Raw genomic sequence first — 16,380 nt, forward strand, 5'->3', positions numbered from 1 at the left:
AGCAGCCAATAATCAAGACTCATGTGTACTCCATTGTACAGATTACTCCTTTTTACCTACTGTTCTTTGTAAGGCTGGTTTCACATTAGCGCTTTTTAAGCGCACGCACGGCCGGGGGTAGCTCCGCCCCCGAGCCGGCTCTCTGCCCGGCGTGCCCGCCCCTTGCTTGTAGCGCCGCCTCCTAGCGGACAGCGGCGCCTGCGATCGGCGCACCCTATCTTTAGCATAGGGTGCGCAGATCGTGCGCTAGTTGCGCTTTGACCTGCGCTGCGCATTTTTGACAGTGCGCCGTGCGCGCCAAAATCGAACTTTTTGGATTTTGGCGCGCACGGCGCACCGTCAAAAGTGCGCAGCGCAGGTCAAAGCGCAACTAGCGCACGGCCTGCGCACGATCTGCGCACCCTATGCTAAAGATAGGGTGCGCCGATCGCAGGCGCCGCTGTCCGCAAGGAGGCAGCGCTACAAGCAAGGGGCGGGCACGCCAGGCAGAGAGCCGGCTCGGGGGCGGAGCTACCCCCGGCCGTGCGTGCGCTTAAAAAGCGCTAATGTGAAACCAGCCTAACTAATACAAGATTTTTGAAGATAACAGCATCATTTCTCCTGGTCTTTCTACAGTTGCATTGCCGGTGGAGTTAAAACTTTCTGCGGATGCCTGGTGGTGTGAGTACAAGTTATACAATTATCTAAGAAGCTGATAATTAGAACGCTTGGGATTTGCAGCCATCAGGAAGAGGCAGAATAAGATTCTATAGTATAATGCAGCCCCCCATAGGCAGACTCTAATATAATGCACTCCCAGGAAGACTGTAGTATAATGCAGCCCCCCCATAGGCAGACTGTAATATCAGGCATCCCCCATAGGCAAACTCTAAGGCAGCCCCTCATAGGCAGACTGTAATATAAGGCAGCCCCCCATAGGCAGACTATAATATAATGCACCCCAGGCAAACAGTAATCTAATGCAGCCCCCCATAGGCAGATTGTAATATAAGGCAGCCCCCCATAAGCAGACTAACATAATGCACCCCCAGGCAGACTGTAATGTAAAGCAGCCCCCCATAGGCAGACTGTAATATAATGCAACCCCAGGCAGACTCTAATATAAGGCAGCCCCCCAGAGGCAGACTGTAATGTAAGGCAGCCTGTAATATAATGCACCCCAGGCAGACTCTAATATAAGGCAGCCCCCCATAGGCAGACTCTAATATAATGCACCCCCTGGCAGACTCTAATATAATGCAGCCCCCCATAAGCAGACTGTAATATAATGAACCCCCAGGCAAACTCTAATATAATGCAGAGTCATAAGTAACATCAAGAAGGAGGAACTTGAGTGTAATTCAGAACTACAAGTACTTCACATTAGCGCTAGAAAGGAGACATTCAGAAAAGGCACACGACAGGGAGTGCTGGAAGGGTTAATTCCATCTGCCTGGGAGTTAGCTGAGTCCCTGACCTGGAGGCTGCGCACTGAAGCGAGCACCTGTCTGTGTCAGAAATGTGAGTAAAAGCATTGGAACTGCACTCAGCTGTGTCGTTGCCTCCTTCCTGCGCCAACCCACTCAGCACTGCTACATCTCTGTGCCTAACACTACACCATCTACCTCAACCCCTATTACTTCTGCCCTGGGACTACAGCTCTACCTGTGGAGAGCTATTGCATCTTTGCTGCCTTATACCATCTGTCCCAGAGGTTCTGCGCCACAGCGTCGGCTTAACACCTTCATTGCCGAGTACCACAGGTGGCGTCACAAATTATCTACCTATAAACTTTATTCAATTCCACCTATTTTACATGGACACCAAGTGCCATGGACCGGTTCGCGGCCACCACGACACATCCCTTTAAGACACCGGCCCGGTACCGAGTGATCCCCACACCTGCCCTGGGTGCTATTCAGTCCCACAGCAGTGTCCTTCTTTTAAACGGTACACTTTTGATATTCTCTCTCTCTCTCTCTCGAGAGAGAGGGTCTGCAAATCAGCAAATAACAAATATATTTGCTATTCTTCTAATTGTAAAACTCTGTATTAAAAATGAGAAAAATGGATTGGCACTTCTAAATGAAGCAGGCTTAGAGAATATGGGAGTTGCATATCAATGTACGCTCTATCACAGCCATATGTAGTGCGTAGCAAGTCCAAGATAATTCCAATTAGCAAAAATAGAAAATACTGTGGCACTCACCCTGTGGTAAAACAGTCCTTTATTAATTGGATAGACACCTCTCCTTTACTAGCACCAGGGCTTGATATCAGCTGTGTTTTTGGACAATTCACAGTTGTCATCACCTGATTGACAAAGCACCATGGCATTGGGAAGACAAAGTGCCAGAATTGGAGCATCTCATGTGACGGTCCACTACTAGGGCGACCAATAACCAGGGACCTTCACAGCCTGATAATATCGTCTCTCAGATGTCTGCTTTAAAACGGGGTGGGTACCCCACATCGTTTTTTTTCATCTATTTATCTTTATATGTGAAAAATAGCAATCATTGCTGAACAAAACCGAAGGTGAAAAACGCATCAAAAACACATTAAAAAAATGTTTATTGTCCACTGAGTTTTATCTGCCAAGAGATGCAGAAATGGTGCAGAAATTTCTGCATCCAAATACTCAATGTTTGCACACAGCTTCATTGCTTTCCTTCTAAAACAAAAGATCCCAGAAATTTCACTTATCCAGCCAGCACAGAATAAATATGCACATACCAAATGTTGATAAGGAAGTTGGTTGCAAATATTAGCTGAAAGAGATTCCATGCAACAATTATTCAATGTCCATATTTGCAAAGTGTCAGAGTCAAATACACTTAGGATGTGTTCACACGTGGCAATTTTGCAGATTTCTTTTTTCTGCAGCCAAAGCATACACTGTTGGCAGTAAAAAAAAAGAAGCTGCATATTAAACACAGATATTTCCTGCATGCTTCATGCAGATTACATCTGTGATTTATCTACAGTTAATGCAGTTAGTTATGTTCACCAAAAGCCCTCCAAGAATGCAGAACAAATGGTCAGCTTGTTTGTGTTTTTGCAGTTTTTCATTGCTTTCCATAGTTAAAAAAAGTGCAAAAACGCTAAAAGAATTGACATGTTGAAGAATTTAAAAAACACTGCTGTGATAAGCAGCCTGTCATGTGGAGAAACGCTATTAACCTACAGGTATGGGGTTAATCCGCAGGTTAATAGCGTTTTGAACCTTTCCCGTGCCCGACATCTAGAGCCCCACTGCCAGGAGGAAATGAACTTTATTCCTTCTGTCAGCATTAGATGTTCAGTCATGGAGGTGGCACCGGCACGGTTCTGTCACAGGTCTGTGTATAGACAGCGGCGTCTGTAAAGGCCCCGTCTCACTAAGCAATCTCGGTAGCGAGATCGCTGCTGAGTCACAACTTTTGTGACGTAACAGCGATCTCACCAGCGAGATCGCTGTGTGTGACAGCGATCAGCGAGCGGCCCCCCTGCCGGTATCGCTGATCGCTGGAAGAAACCTCTGGACATTTCTTTAGTCGCTGGTCTCCCGCTGGCCAGCACTCATCGCTGTGTGTGACAGGCGGGAGACCAGCGATCAGGTGTGAAAAAATAATAAAAAAAAATAAAAAATATAGTTATTCTCACCTTCCGATGTCCCGTTCAGCCATCCGGCCTCTCTCCACGCTCCGGTCCCAGTGATCCTTTGCATGAATGACCGCGAGACTTTGTTATCCCGCGAGACCGTGACATCTCGCGGTCATTCGTGCAAAGGATCACTGGGACCGGAGCGTGGAGAGAGGCGGGATGGCTAAACGGGACGTCGGAAGGTGAGAATAACTATATTTTTTATTTTGATACTATTTTCTACAGCGATGGCCAGCGATGCCGGGCGCTCGGCATCGCTGTGCTGATCGCTGGTGAAGCTGTCTGTGTGACAACTCACCAGCGATCACATAGCGACTTACCAGCGATCCTGACACCTTCATATCGGTGTCGGGATCGCTGGTGAGTCGCTTAGTGTGACGGGGCCTTAACCATGCCTGGCTCTGACTGACAGCAACTCAACATTAGGGCCAGTTGTCAGTCAGTTCTGGGGGCTGCGGTTACAGCCACTGTTTCCAGCAGCGGGGCCCTAAAGGCCCTTTCTCACATAGCGAGATCGCTGAAGCGTCACCAATTGTGACGCAAAAGCGATCTTGCTAGCGATCTCGCTACATGTGACACACAGCGGCGACCGGGCCCAGCTGCGATCTCTCTGGTCGTGCTTGAATGGCCTGGGCCATTGTTTCGTCGTCGGCGTCCTGCTGGCCAGTGCGCATCGCAGTGTTTGACGCCAACAAGCAAGCTCTTTGGCGACGCAGAACACATGGACGCAGGCGGGTGTCGTCTGAATAGCCGCGGTGTGACAAGATACCAACGACCGCCGAGGTCGTTGTATGGATCGCTGCTGCGTCATGAGTATATCTGTCTGTTTGACAGCTTACCAGCGACCATTTAGCGATGCACCAGCGATCCTTACCAGGTTGTATCGTCGTCGGGATCGCTGGTGGGTCGCTAAGTGTAACGGTACCCTAAGTGTCGGAGCCAGGCAATTTCAGAACGCTATTAACCTGCAGATTAAACCCATATCTGTATGTTAATAGCGTTTTTTCAAGTGACAGGTTTCCTTTGAGTATTTCTGATGGCTTTAATTGCCCACTGTATGTCCCAGAAGACACAGTGGGAAAAAACATCTATAGATGACAGTGATATATGTCGCTGTGAAACAGGCAAACGGGGAGCGGATTTATTATTAGACTAGGTTCAAGACCAAATAAAAAATTGTTCAGAGATTCATCCAAAAAAGTGGGAGGATTTTTTTCTCGCTTGTCATCCATATGCAACATGTTTTTTTTTTTGTACAGTAGCAGCTATTAATCATTTTTAGACCCTTTAGGCCGGGGTCACACTAACCGACGCAAAATACGGTCAGTATTTTACATGCGTAATACGGATGAATGACCCCTAAACAGTACTCCGTATGTCATCCGTAATCAAGGTGTGGTCACGTATTTTGCGCATGTAAGCATCCGTATGTAATCCGTATGTAATCCGTATGGTGAGATTTTCTCGCAGGCTTGCAAAATGGACATATAATGGAGCCCTATGACAGGGTTTCTAACAGAAACCAAAGAATAGATATAGACATATAGAATACATATATATCTATTCTTTCGTTTCTTTATTAAACCTGTCAGTGTGAGTTTACTGTATAGCGCACTGAATTGTCGGCTTTGGTAAAAGACACCGGGTGCGTATTTCTCGCAAGTCACACGTCTGGTCCGTGTGTAATCCGTATTTTTTGCGCACCCATAGACTTGAATTGGCGTACTACGGCCGTAGTACGCTGACAATCGCAGCATGCTGCGATTGGCACGGAGCGTAGAATACGGATGAGAAATATACGGCTGGTGCGAGGGACCCCATAGAGAATCATTGGTCCGTGTGTAATGTGTGCATTTAGCGCCTCTCACTCGGCCGTATTCCTCGCCAGAGTGACCCCGGCCTTACAGTTTCCTATAGTCTTGAAATGCAATGATTCCATAGAAAATTTAATGTTATACTGTGTCGTCATACGACATCTGCACTGCTCCATTGAATAACGTTGAGCTGAGTGTGATTTGTGTTTTTTTTTTTTTTATGGATACCACTTGGACCGAAACCACAGTGGTGTGCACAAGCCCTAGACTTATTCTTCAATTGGTATGAACTTTTTGCATAGAAAGAAAGGATTTAGGTACGGTAACCAAAGAGTGATATGATCGTTCTTTAAAATACACAACCTGCCATCCAATTCTATGCCCACAGTACATTTGCATAGTCCTACTGTGCTAGCCATTGTTCCTTTGAATGTAAAATATTAAATGCTAGGAGACAAATCCCTACTTCTCTGTTTGTTGAAATGAATTGCAAGTCAGCCAACTGATTACAACAATGTTATTGTTTCCATTAAATCTTAATTATCCAGTGTAGATAAATGTCTTTTCAGATTAAGATGTTACACAAACCAAGTTTCTGTTCTGATAGTGGAAAGAATGATTTGAGTTGAATGACACTCTTTTGTCTAAAACTAAATATTCCTTATCCTCTTTTTCTTGATTAAAATCTTTCATGGGAAATGTCATCAGTTCAGTCTGTTTTCTGGTATCTGATCTGGGTGTTCAGGTGTATACAATCTTTGTACACATGATTATCTCTAGAAAGACACCATAGCCTAGTGTCAGAGTAGTCTTTGAGAAGCAAAGCAGCAGCAATGGCATGCAAGACGATAGACATGTGTATGCATGAAACTTGTACACAGAAAGTGCCTTTAGGTCCATAAAGTCAACCATGTGCGCTCAGTGTGCCAATGTACGATGCCTCTATACACTAAGCGATGCACCAGCGATCCCAAAAACGATATGACCTGGTAAGGATCGCTGGTGCGTCGCTAAATGGTTGCTAGTAAGCTGTCACACGGACAGATCTACTCAACGACGCAGCAACGATACGGCGATCCGTATAACGACCTCGGCGGTCGTTGGGACCTTGTCACACAGCAGCTATTCTGACGAGTCCCACCTGCATCCCTGAGTTCTGAGTCGCCAATGAGAACGCTCGTTGGCATAAAACACAGCGATGCATGCTGGCCAGCGGGACACCAGCGATCAAAAAATGGCCCAGGACATTCGAGCACGATCAGTGACATCGCAGCGGGGGCCCGGTCGCCGCTATGTGTCACATGTAGCGAGATCGCTGGCGAAGTCGCTGTTGCGTCACAAAATCTGTGATGTTTCAGCGATCTCGCTAAAGATCTCGCTATGTGAGACGGGGCCTTGAGGCTCTCTTTCCTACTATGCCCAAGAGTCAATGCCCTATGGGACAATACCTCACAAATATGACTTGTAATTAAGTACGGGATTATTTATTGTCTCAAGACCTCTGATTGCATCTATGTAAAATTAAAGGCATACAGAAATGCAGTGTAGGCCATGAATTTCTATGCGTGCTATATTTGGGATATTATACACTACACAAAAAATAAAGGGAACACTAAAATACCACATCCTAGATATTAACCCCTTACCTACAATTGACGTAATATTCCGTCCATGTGACCATGGACCTAATTACCATGGACGGAATATTACGTCATCGCGATCAGCGGCGCCCACATGTTGAGCGCCGCTGATCGCGGCCGAGTGTCAGCTAATTATCATAGCTGACACCCGGTACAATGTGTCAGGGGCGTCACAGACCGCCCCCGACACGTTAACCCCTTGCACACCGCGATCAAACACGATCGCGGTGTACCGGGGGTTAAAGGGAAGCATCGGCAGGGAGGGGGCTCCCTCCGTGCTTCCCTGAGCCCCCCACGGCAGCGCAATGTGCAGCGCTGCTGCGGGGGACTCCTTTCCTGCAGGTCCCCGGATCCAATATGGCGACGGGGACGTCCGGGGGCCTGCAGGAAGCTGGCTTCCTCAGTGCCTGCAAAGCGCAGGCATGAGGAAGCCTGTGCAGTGCCTGTGACAGATCGCTGATCTGTCACAGTGATCTGTGATGTGACAGATCAGCGATCTGTCACAGGACAGTGATTTCCCCAATGGGACATTGTAATAAAGTAAAAAAAAAATTAAAAAAAAGTGTAAAAATAATTAAAAAAAAAAAATCGCCAAATAAATTAAAAAAAAAAAAAAAATATTCCCCAATAAATTCATTTTTTGGAAATAAAAAAAACAAAAAACAATAAAAGTACACATATTTGGTATCGCCGCGTCCGTAACGACCCGCCCTATAAAACTGTCCCAATAGTTAACCCCTTAAGTGAACCCCTTAAAAAATAAAAATAAAAAACGAAGCAATAGATAATGATTTATTATCATACCACCGAACAAAAAGTGCAATAACGCGCGATCAAAAAGACGCATATAAATATCCATGGTACCACTGAAAACGTCATCTTGTCCCGCAAAAAATGAGCCACCATACAGCATCATCAGCGAAAAAATAAAAAGTTATAGCTCGCAGAATAAAGTGATGCAAAAATAATTATTTTTTATATAAAATTGTTTTCATTGCATAAAAGCGCCAAAACATAAAAAAACGACCTAAATGAGGTATCGCTGTAACCGCACTGACCCGAAGAATAAAACCGCCTTATAAATTTTACCGCACCCGGAACGGCGTAAACGCACCACCCAAAAGAAATTCATGAAACGCTGGTTTTTGTAAATTCTGCGTCCCAAAAAACGAAATAAAAAGCGATCAAAAAATGTCACATGCCCGAACATGATACCAATAAAAGCGTCAACTCGTCCCGCAAAAAATAAGACCTCACATGACTCGGTGGGTCAAAATATGGAAAAATTATAGCGCTCAATATGTGGTGATGCAAAAACTATTTTTACAATAAAAAGCGTCTTTTAGCGTGCGACAGCTGTCAAACATAAAAACCGCCATAAATAGTAAATCAAACCCCCCGTTATCACCCCCTTAGTTAGGGAAAAATAATACAATTTAAAAAATGTATTTATTTCCATTTTCCCATTAGGGTTAGGGCTAGGGTTAGGGTTAGGGCTAGGGCTAGGGTTAGGGTTAGGGTTAGGGCTAGAATTGGGGGTTTCCACTATTTGCGCACATCAGGTGCTCTCCAAACGCAACATGGCATCTGATCTCAATTCCAGCCAAATCTGCGTTGAAAAAGTCAAATGGTGCTCCTTCCCTTCCAAGCCCTGCCATGCACCCAAACAGTGTTTTACCCCCTCATATGGGGTATCAGCCTAATCAGGACAATTTGCAAAACAACTTTTGGGGTCCTATTTCTCCTGTTGCCCTTAGGAAAATAAAAATTTTGGGGCAAAAATATCATTTTTGTGTAAAAAATTTTTTTTGTTATTTTCACGCCTGGGCGTTATAAACTTCTGTGAAGCACTTGGGGGTTCAAAGTTCTCACCACACATCTAGATAGGTTCCTTGGGGGGTCTAGTTTCCAAAATGGGGCATTTGTGGGGGGTTTCCACTGTTTTGGTACATCAGGGGCTTTCCAAACGCGACATGGTGTCTGATCTCAATTCCAGCCAAAAAAGTCAAATGGCGCTGCTTGCCTTCCGAGCTCTGCCATGTGCCCAAATAGTCATTTACACCCACATATGTGGTATCAGTGTACTCAGGACAAATTGCACAATAACTTTTAGGGTCCTGTTACCCTTGGGAAAATAAAAATTGGGGTGAAAAGATCATTTTGTGGAAAAAATATGATTTTTTAATTGTACCGCTGTGCATTATAAACTTCTGTGAAGCCCTTGTGGGTTCAAAGTTCTCACCACATATCTAGATAAGTTCCTTAGGGGGTCTAGTTTCAAAAATGGGGTCACTTGTGGGGGGTTTCCACTGTTTAGGTACATCAGGGGCTCTCCAAACGCGACATGGCGTCCGATCAGAATTCCAGCCAATTTTGCATTGAAAAAGTCAAACGGCGCTCCTTCCCTTCTGAGCTCTGCCATGCTCCGAAACAGTGGTTCCCCCCCACATATCAGGTATCAGCGTGCTCAGGACAAATTGCACAATAATTTTTGCAGTCCAATTTCTCCTGTTACACTTGGTAAAATAAAAAAAATTGAACCTGAAGTAAATTTTTTTTGTGAAAAAAAGTTAAATGTTAATTTTTTTTAAATATTCAAAAAATTCCTGTGACGCACCTGAAGGGTTAATAAACTCCTTGAATGTGGTTTTAAGCACCTTAAGGGGTGCAGTTTTTAGAATGGTGTCACTTTTGGGTATTTTCTATCATATAGACCCCTCAAAGTGGCTTCAAATGTGATGTGGTCCGTAAAAATAAAATGGTGTTGCAAAAATGAGAGATCGCTGGTCAACTTTTAACCCTTATATCTTGCTAACAAATAAAAATTTTGGTTCCAAAATTGTGCTGATGTAAAGTAAACATGTGGAAAATGTTACTTATTAACTTTTTTGTGTGCCATATCTCTGTGATTTAAGGGCATAAAAATTCAAAGTTGGAAAATTGCGGAATTTTCAAAATTTTCGCCAAATTTCCGTTTTTCTCATAAATAAACGCAAGTTATATGAATGAAATTTTACCACTAACATGAAGTACAATATGTCACGAGAAAACAATGTCAGAATCACCGGGATCCACGGAAGCGTTTCAGAGTTATGACCTCATAAAGGGACAGTGGTCAGAATTGTAAAAATTGGCCCGGTAGTTAACGTGCAAACCACCCTTGGTAGTGAAGGGGTTAAAAGGAGTTCTGTGGATATAATCCGCACTGCTGAAAAAATGCAGGTCCGGACGTGTTAAAAAATGAAAGATAGTGGTTTGATCAAAGCGTTTCAAAGTCCAAATGACTTCTTCATCAGGAAATTACAACATACCACCAGAAGTATGTGGTAATTTCTTAAAAAATTAATAAAACAATTGGTTTTCTTCTGATTTATGCTTTACCAAAACCCTGTATCAAGTTAGTAGAATCTAACGGGCCGTTACACATAGCGATATCGCTAGCAATATCGCTGTAACGTCACCGATTTTGTGACGTAGCAGCAATATTGCTAGTGATATTGCTACATGTGATACTTACCTCCGACCGGCTCCCCCGCTGATTATCGCTGATCGCGCGAGAACGTCCTGGACCATTTCTCGTCGGGCGCTTCCTGCTGGGCTTCCTGTGGCGCCGATGAGCGATGCGTGGACACGGGCGGGAGGACGTCAGGATCGCCGCATCTGACAGGTAAGTAGCGACCCCCGACCGCTGCTATGTCGCTGATGAGATCTGCCTGTGTGGCAGCTCACTAACGACCACTTAGCGATGCACCAGCGATCCATATCGTTGTCGGGATTGCTGGTGCATCGCTAAGTGTAACGGTACCCTAAGGGTATGCTTTATATATCCACTGGATAAGACCCTATTTGCGCTGATCTAGCCTGCAGTTTTATCGTTAGATATCACTAAATGAAATATTCCAATTGCAAATTGCAAATCTTTGTTCATTACATAGTGGAATGCATTGAGTACAATAAAACATAAAAATTGATTAATTTAAATCAAAATTACTATCCCATGGCGGTCTGGAATTGGAAAGATACTCAAAATCAAAGTGGAAAATCAAATTACAGACTGATCCAACTTCAGTGGAAAAGCCTCAACACAAGGAAATGATGCTCAGCAGTGTGTGTGGGCTCCATGTGCTACAGCACCTGGGCATGCGCCTGATAAGGGAACGTATTTTCTCCTGAGGGATATTCTCCCAGACCTGGATTAAAGCATCAGCATCAACTCCTGGACGGTCTATGATGCAACGTGGCGTTGGTGGATGAAACAAGACATAATGTTCCAGATGTGCTTGATTGGACTCAGGTCTGGGGAATGGGCAGGCCAGTCCATAGCATCAATGCCTTCATTATGCAGGAACTGCTGACACACTTCAGCCACATGAGGCCTAGCATTGTCATGCATCATAAGGAAACCAGAACCCACTGCACCTGCATATAGTCTCCCAATGGGAGGATATCATTCTGGTACCTAATGGCAGTCAGGGTACATATAGCTAGCACATGCCGCTCTCCAAAGAAATGCCTCCCCACACCTTTACTGACCCACTGCCAAACCAGTCATGCTGGGGGATGTTGCAGGCAGCAGAATGCTCTCCACGGCGTCGCCAAACTCAGTCATGTCTGTCACATGTGCTCAGTGTGAACCTGCTCTCATCCATGAACAGCACAGGATGAAAATGTTGAATCTGCCAATCTTGGTGCTCTGTGGCATATGCCAATCATCCTGCATGGTGTTGGGCTGTAAATACAACACCCACTTGCTGACGCATGGAGTCTGTTTCTGACAGATTGAGCAGACACATGAATGTTAGCTGGAGGTCATTTTGCAGGGCTCTGGCAGTGCTCCTTCTGTTCCTCCTTGCACAAAGGAGAGGGTCCTGATGCTGGGTTGTTGCCCTTCTACAGCCCCCTCCTCATCTCCTGGTGTATTGGTCTGTCTCCTGGTATCTGCTCCATGCTCTGGACACTGTGCTGACAGACACAGCTTCCTTTCTTGCCACAGCATGACTTTATGTGCAATCCTGGATGAGTTGCACTACCTGAGCAGCTTCTGGGTGTCGTAGACACCGCCTCATGCTACTGTACCTCAAGGAGAGAGCAATGACAAAATGCAAAAGTGACCAAAACAACAACCAAAAAGTATGAGTACAGAGAAATGGTCTGTGGCCACCACCTGCAGAACCACTCCTTTATTGTATTTCTACCTGTTGTCTGTTCCATTTGCACATCAGCAGGAGAAATTGATTCACAATCAGTGTTGCTTCATAACTGGATAGGTTGATTTCACAGAAGTGTGATTAACTTGTAGCTACATATTGTTTTAAGTGCTCCCTTTAGTTTTTTGAGCAGTGTATATATGTGTATACTTTCTAAATGTTGATTTAATTAAGTTTTTTCAATAAGGCTGGGCTTACAGACCTCAATGCCTGGATAGACAGTGGCTCTACCAGCCCAAATATACAGCCTCATATGTGTCCAAGAGGCTGTAAGTTTTGGGTCTTCGGAGACCTGAGGTGAGTCCAAGCATTGCAATTCCTATCTGTGAGATAGGCTCTTGAGACCCTGATCTAAGTCTATGTAGATTACTTAGGCCATTTTCCACATCCTTTTGCATGTACCGTATGTTAAAAACAGTCTGTGTTTTTTTTCAATGACCTGTATCTGTATGTGTGTCAGTTTTTACAATACTCATTGCATCTGCTGCTTTTTATATATGAAAAAATAAATCTTCTCCTAAATCCATTCAGTTATGTTCTCATATTGAGTTTCTGGTGATTTTTTGACTCTGTATATTTTTGCTGCGAGAAAAACACAGCGTCTCAGGGTTCCAGCAAAGTGGTTAGGATTTATAGAAAACTCTTACCCACTGTGCTTTTTATTACACTCCATAAACTGATCTGTGGTGCATTTTTGAAGTGCCCAACATATCAATTTTTCTTGCAGGTACGCCGAGTTTTATGCGCCAGCTTTCTCCATAGAATTGCATGAGCTGCGGAAAATACGTACAAAAAGTTTTTTTTAGCAATGCCAAATAAAAGGAAATATTAAAAACTGTGCAACTTAATTTTAAAAATAACATAACAAAAATAAAACAAATACAGCAGCTTAAAAAATGTGATAATAATGCAGGAAAAAAAACAAAACAAAAGCAAACACAATAATAAAAATGCAGAAAATCTGCAATATCAAAAACTCACCAAAAAGCTCATCATGGGAACTTGAATTTAGACCCCCTTCACACGTCTGTGTTTAACCCTTAACGACCGCCAATACACCTTTTAATGGGGGCAGTTAAGGGTACAACCACAGTGCAGCTTTTTAACGGTGCTGAGGTTTAAGGTTATAGCGCCCTCCAGCGTCGGATGTAGCCGAGACCCCAGAGAACATGATTGGTCAGTTTTTACTGACACCAGTGTTGCAATCGTCGTTATTAACGGTATAACGGCGAGCCAAAAAAGATGTCCACTTTTCCATTTAATTTCTCTCTCCTCTGATGTGACCGCATATCAGAGTAGAGAAAAATAGGGGTTTCCACTGTTTAGGCACATCAGGTGCTCTCCAAACGCGACATGGCATCTGATCTCAATTCCAGCCAATTCTGCTTTGAAAAAGTGAAACGGCGCTCCTTCCCTTTCGAGCTCTGCCGTGCACCCAAACAGTGGTTTATCCCCACATATGGGGTATTGGCGTATTCAGGAGAAATTGCACAACAAATGTTGTGGTTCATTTTCACTTTTTACAATTGTGAAAATAAAAAAATTGGTTCTGAAATAACATGATTGCGAAAAAAGTTAAATTTTCATTTTTTCTTTCCATACTGCTTCATTTCCTGTGAAGCACGTAAAGGGTTAATAAACTTCTTGAATGTGGTTTTGAGCACCTTGAGGGATGCAGTTTTTAAAATAGTGTCACTTTTGAGTATTTTCTGTCATATAGGCTCCTCAAAGTCACTTCAAATGTGAGGTGGTCCCTAAAAAAAATGGTTTTGTAAATTTTTTTGTAATAATGAGAAATCGCTGGTCAACTTTGAACCTTTATAACATCCTAACACAAAAAAGTTTCCAAAATTGTGCTGATGTAAAGTAGACTTGTGTAAAATGTTATTAAGTATTTTGTGTGACATATGTGTCACGCCGGCGCCAACGCCGCCATTACCGGCGTCGCCTGTCTCACCGGGTCCCGCTGCTGCTCCCAGGGTCCCTCCTCAGATGTCACGCCAGCGCCGCCATTACCGGCGTCGCCTGTCTCACCGGGTCCCGCTGCTGCTCCCAGGGTCCCTCCTCAGATACCGCTCTGGCCGCCGCGCTCCACCTCCAGCCTCCCATCCTGCAGCCCGGGGAATTCAGCACGTGGGGTCCTCTTCCTGTCCTGCTCCTGCTTCAGGTATGCGCCTTAGGCCGCGGGCACGCGCCCGCCCTTCCCTGCTCTTAACCCCTTATGTACCACACCTGTGCAGTGAGCACCAATCTAGCTCCTGCACAGGGTATATCAGGCGGCTCCTCCCTCATGGAGGCGCCTGATTATCATTTGCCTTTCATTACGGTACTCTGGCCCCGTCTGGTCACACCTGTCTCCAGTCGCTCCTGACTCTGGTCACCTCTGACTCCGGTCACCTCCTGACTCCGGTCACCTCCTGACCCTCTGCCTTGCCTGTCTCTTCCATTCTTGAGCCACCCCTCTTGGTACCAGCTGTCACGGTATTCGACTCCTTCGGGCCTGCTCCAAATGGTCCCTGTATAGGGGTCGGCACCACCTGGCCAGCTCGCCCCAGGGATCCCGGTACCGTGATCCAGAGGGTCCACTCTTGATACCCATAACAGCATGTCTCTGATTTAAGGGCATAAAAATTAAAAGCCTAAAAATTCCAAAATTTTAACAATTTTCACCATATTTCTGTGTTTTTCATAAATAAACGCCAGTCGAGAGGTGTAGTTTCCAAAATAGGGTCACTTACGGGGGGGGTTGGTCTCCACTGTTTAGGCATATCAGGGGCTCTGCAAACGCGACATGGCGTCCGCTATCTATTCCAGACAATTTTGCACTCCAAAAGTCAAATGGTGCTCCGTCCTTTTTGCGCTCTGCTGTGTGCTTAAACAGTAGTTTTACACCATATATGGGTTATTGGATGATGTAATCAAGAGAAAATGCTCAACAAATTTTGGTGTCCATGTGAAAAAAAAATTGGGGCTAAAGCAAAATTTGTGTGGAAAAAATGCCCAATCATGTACACACCACATACAGCCTGCATTTCATATGTACCTGCCAAAGAGCCTGCACCCCTGCTTGCACCCCATATGTACTTCCCATAGAATCTGCACCCCTCATGTACCCATGTACCCACCACATACAGCCTCCACCCCCAAATGTACCCCCACACACAGCCTGCATCCATATAGGTACCCCCATAGAGTCTGCACCCCCATGTACCATCACACAGAGTCTGCACCCCATATGTACCCCCACACATAGCCTGCATCTCCATATGTACCCATATGTTTAGTTTGCACCCCCATATGTACCCCACCACATAGTTTGAACCCCATGTACCACTATTCCTTAATTACCTGTCACCAGTGGCCCTTCTGCTGCTTCCTGCCTGGAAGAATATTTCACTTCCTGCAATCTTTAGCATAGCTCCACCCATAATTCACATAGGCATGACATCATCACAGGTCCTTCACTTCTACTAGTTATCTTCTGCAGGTGGGGCAGGGAGCTGATAGGAGCTCCTCTGTCCATGCAATCTCCCTCTCCCAATAAAGAAGGCGGTATTGATGCCTAGTCCACGAGGTAAGAAGGGGGAGATAAAAAAAAAAAAATTATTCTTCATGATGGCACTGCCCCCTGCAAACGGCCGTCCTAGGCACCCGCCTTAATGGCAAACATGGCCCTGGATACGAAAAGTTACAGTTATTGTAATGGATCCATGATCTATCCCTAAATATAAAGGATACCAGACATGCAGTACCAGAAAATACTAATGTGTGAAATCGGCCTTGGTAGTAAAATTGGCAAATCATGCTAAGCTTTGTAAATAAGAGAGAGAAACGCTAATAGCATGTTACAGAGGGATTTTTGGAAGTGGAATACATGATCTGAAATTGACAGTATGGTCGGTTCTATGGGATTACGAAATGCTTTGGTAGGCCTCATTCACACGTCCGTGTTTAAACACATCTGTGAAGAAAATGGTGCCAGTGTCATCAGTGTTTGTTCCATGTGTCCATTTTTACATCATTGTTTGCCACAGATGGATAAATAAATAAATGACAAAGCTTTTCCTATACTTTGCAATGCTAATCAAAGACAGC

At 44.7% G+C, this 16,380-nt stretch overlaps 1 protein-coding gene across 1 annotated transcript in view; it reads left to right on the forward strand.

Moving 5' to 3' along the window:
* Positions 1-576: 576 nt before the first annotated feature.
* Positions 577-16,380, forward strand: part of SLC5A8 (solute carrier family 5 member 8) — a 128,647-nt gene continuing 112,843 nt past the window's right edge. The window contains exon 1 of the mRNA XM_073545023.1: positions 577-660. Within this exon, the coding sequence (XP_073401124.1) occupies positions 649-660 (12 nt within the window). The 5' untranslated portion in view covers positions 577-648. The remainder of the gene's footprint in view (positions 661-16,380) is intronic.

The sequence above is a fragment of the Dendrobates tinctorius genome, unplaced genomic scaffold, assembly GCF_039654945.1.
Source record: "Dendrobates tinctorius isolate UK_male_01 unplaced genomic scaffold, ASM3965494v1 ptg000139l, whole genome shotgun sequence".
Classification (NCBI taxonomy): domain Eukaryota; kingdom Metazoa; phylum Chordata; class Amphibia; order Anura; family Dendrobatidae; genus Dendrobates; species Dendrobates tinctorius.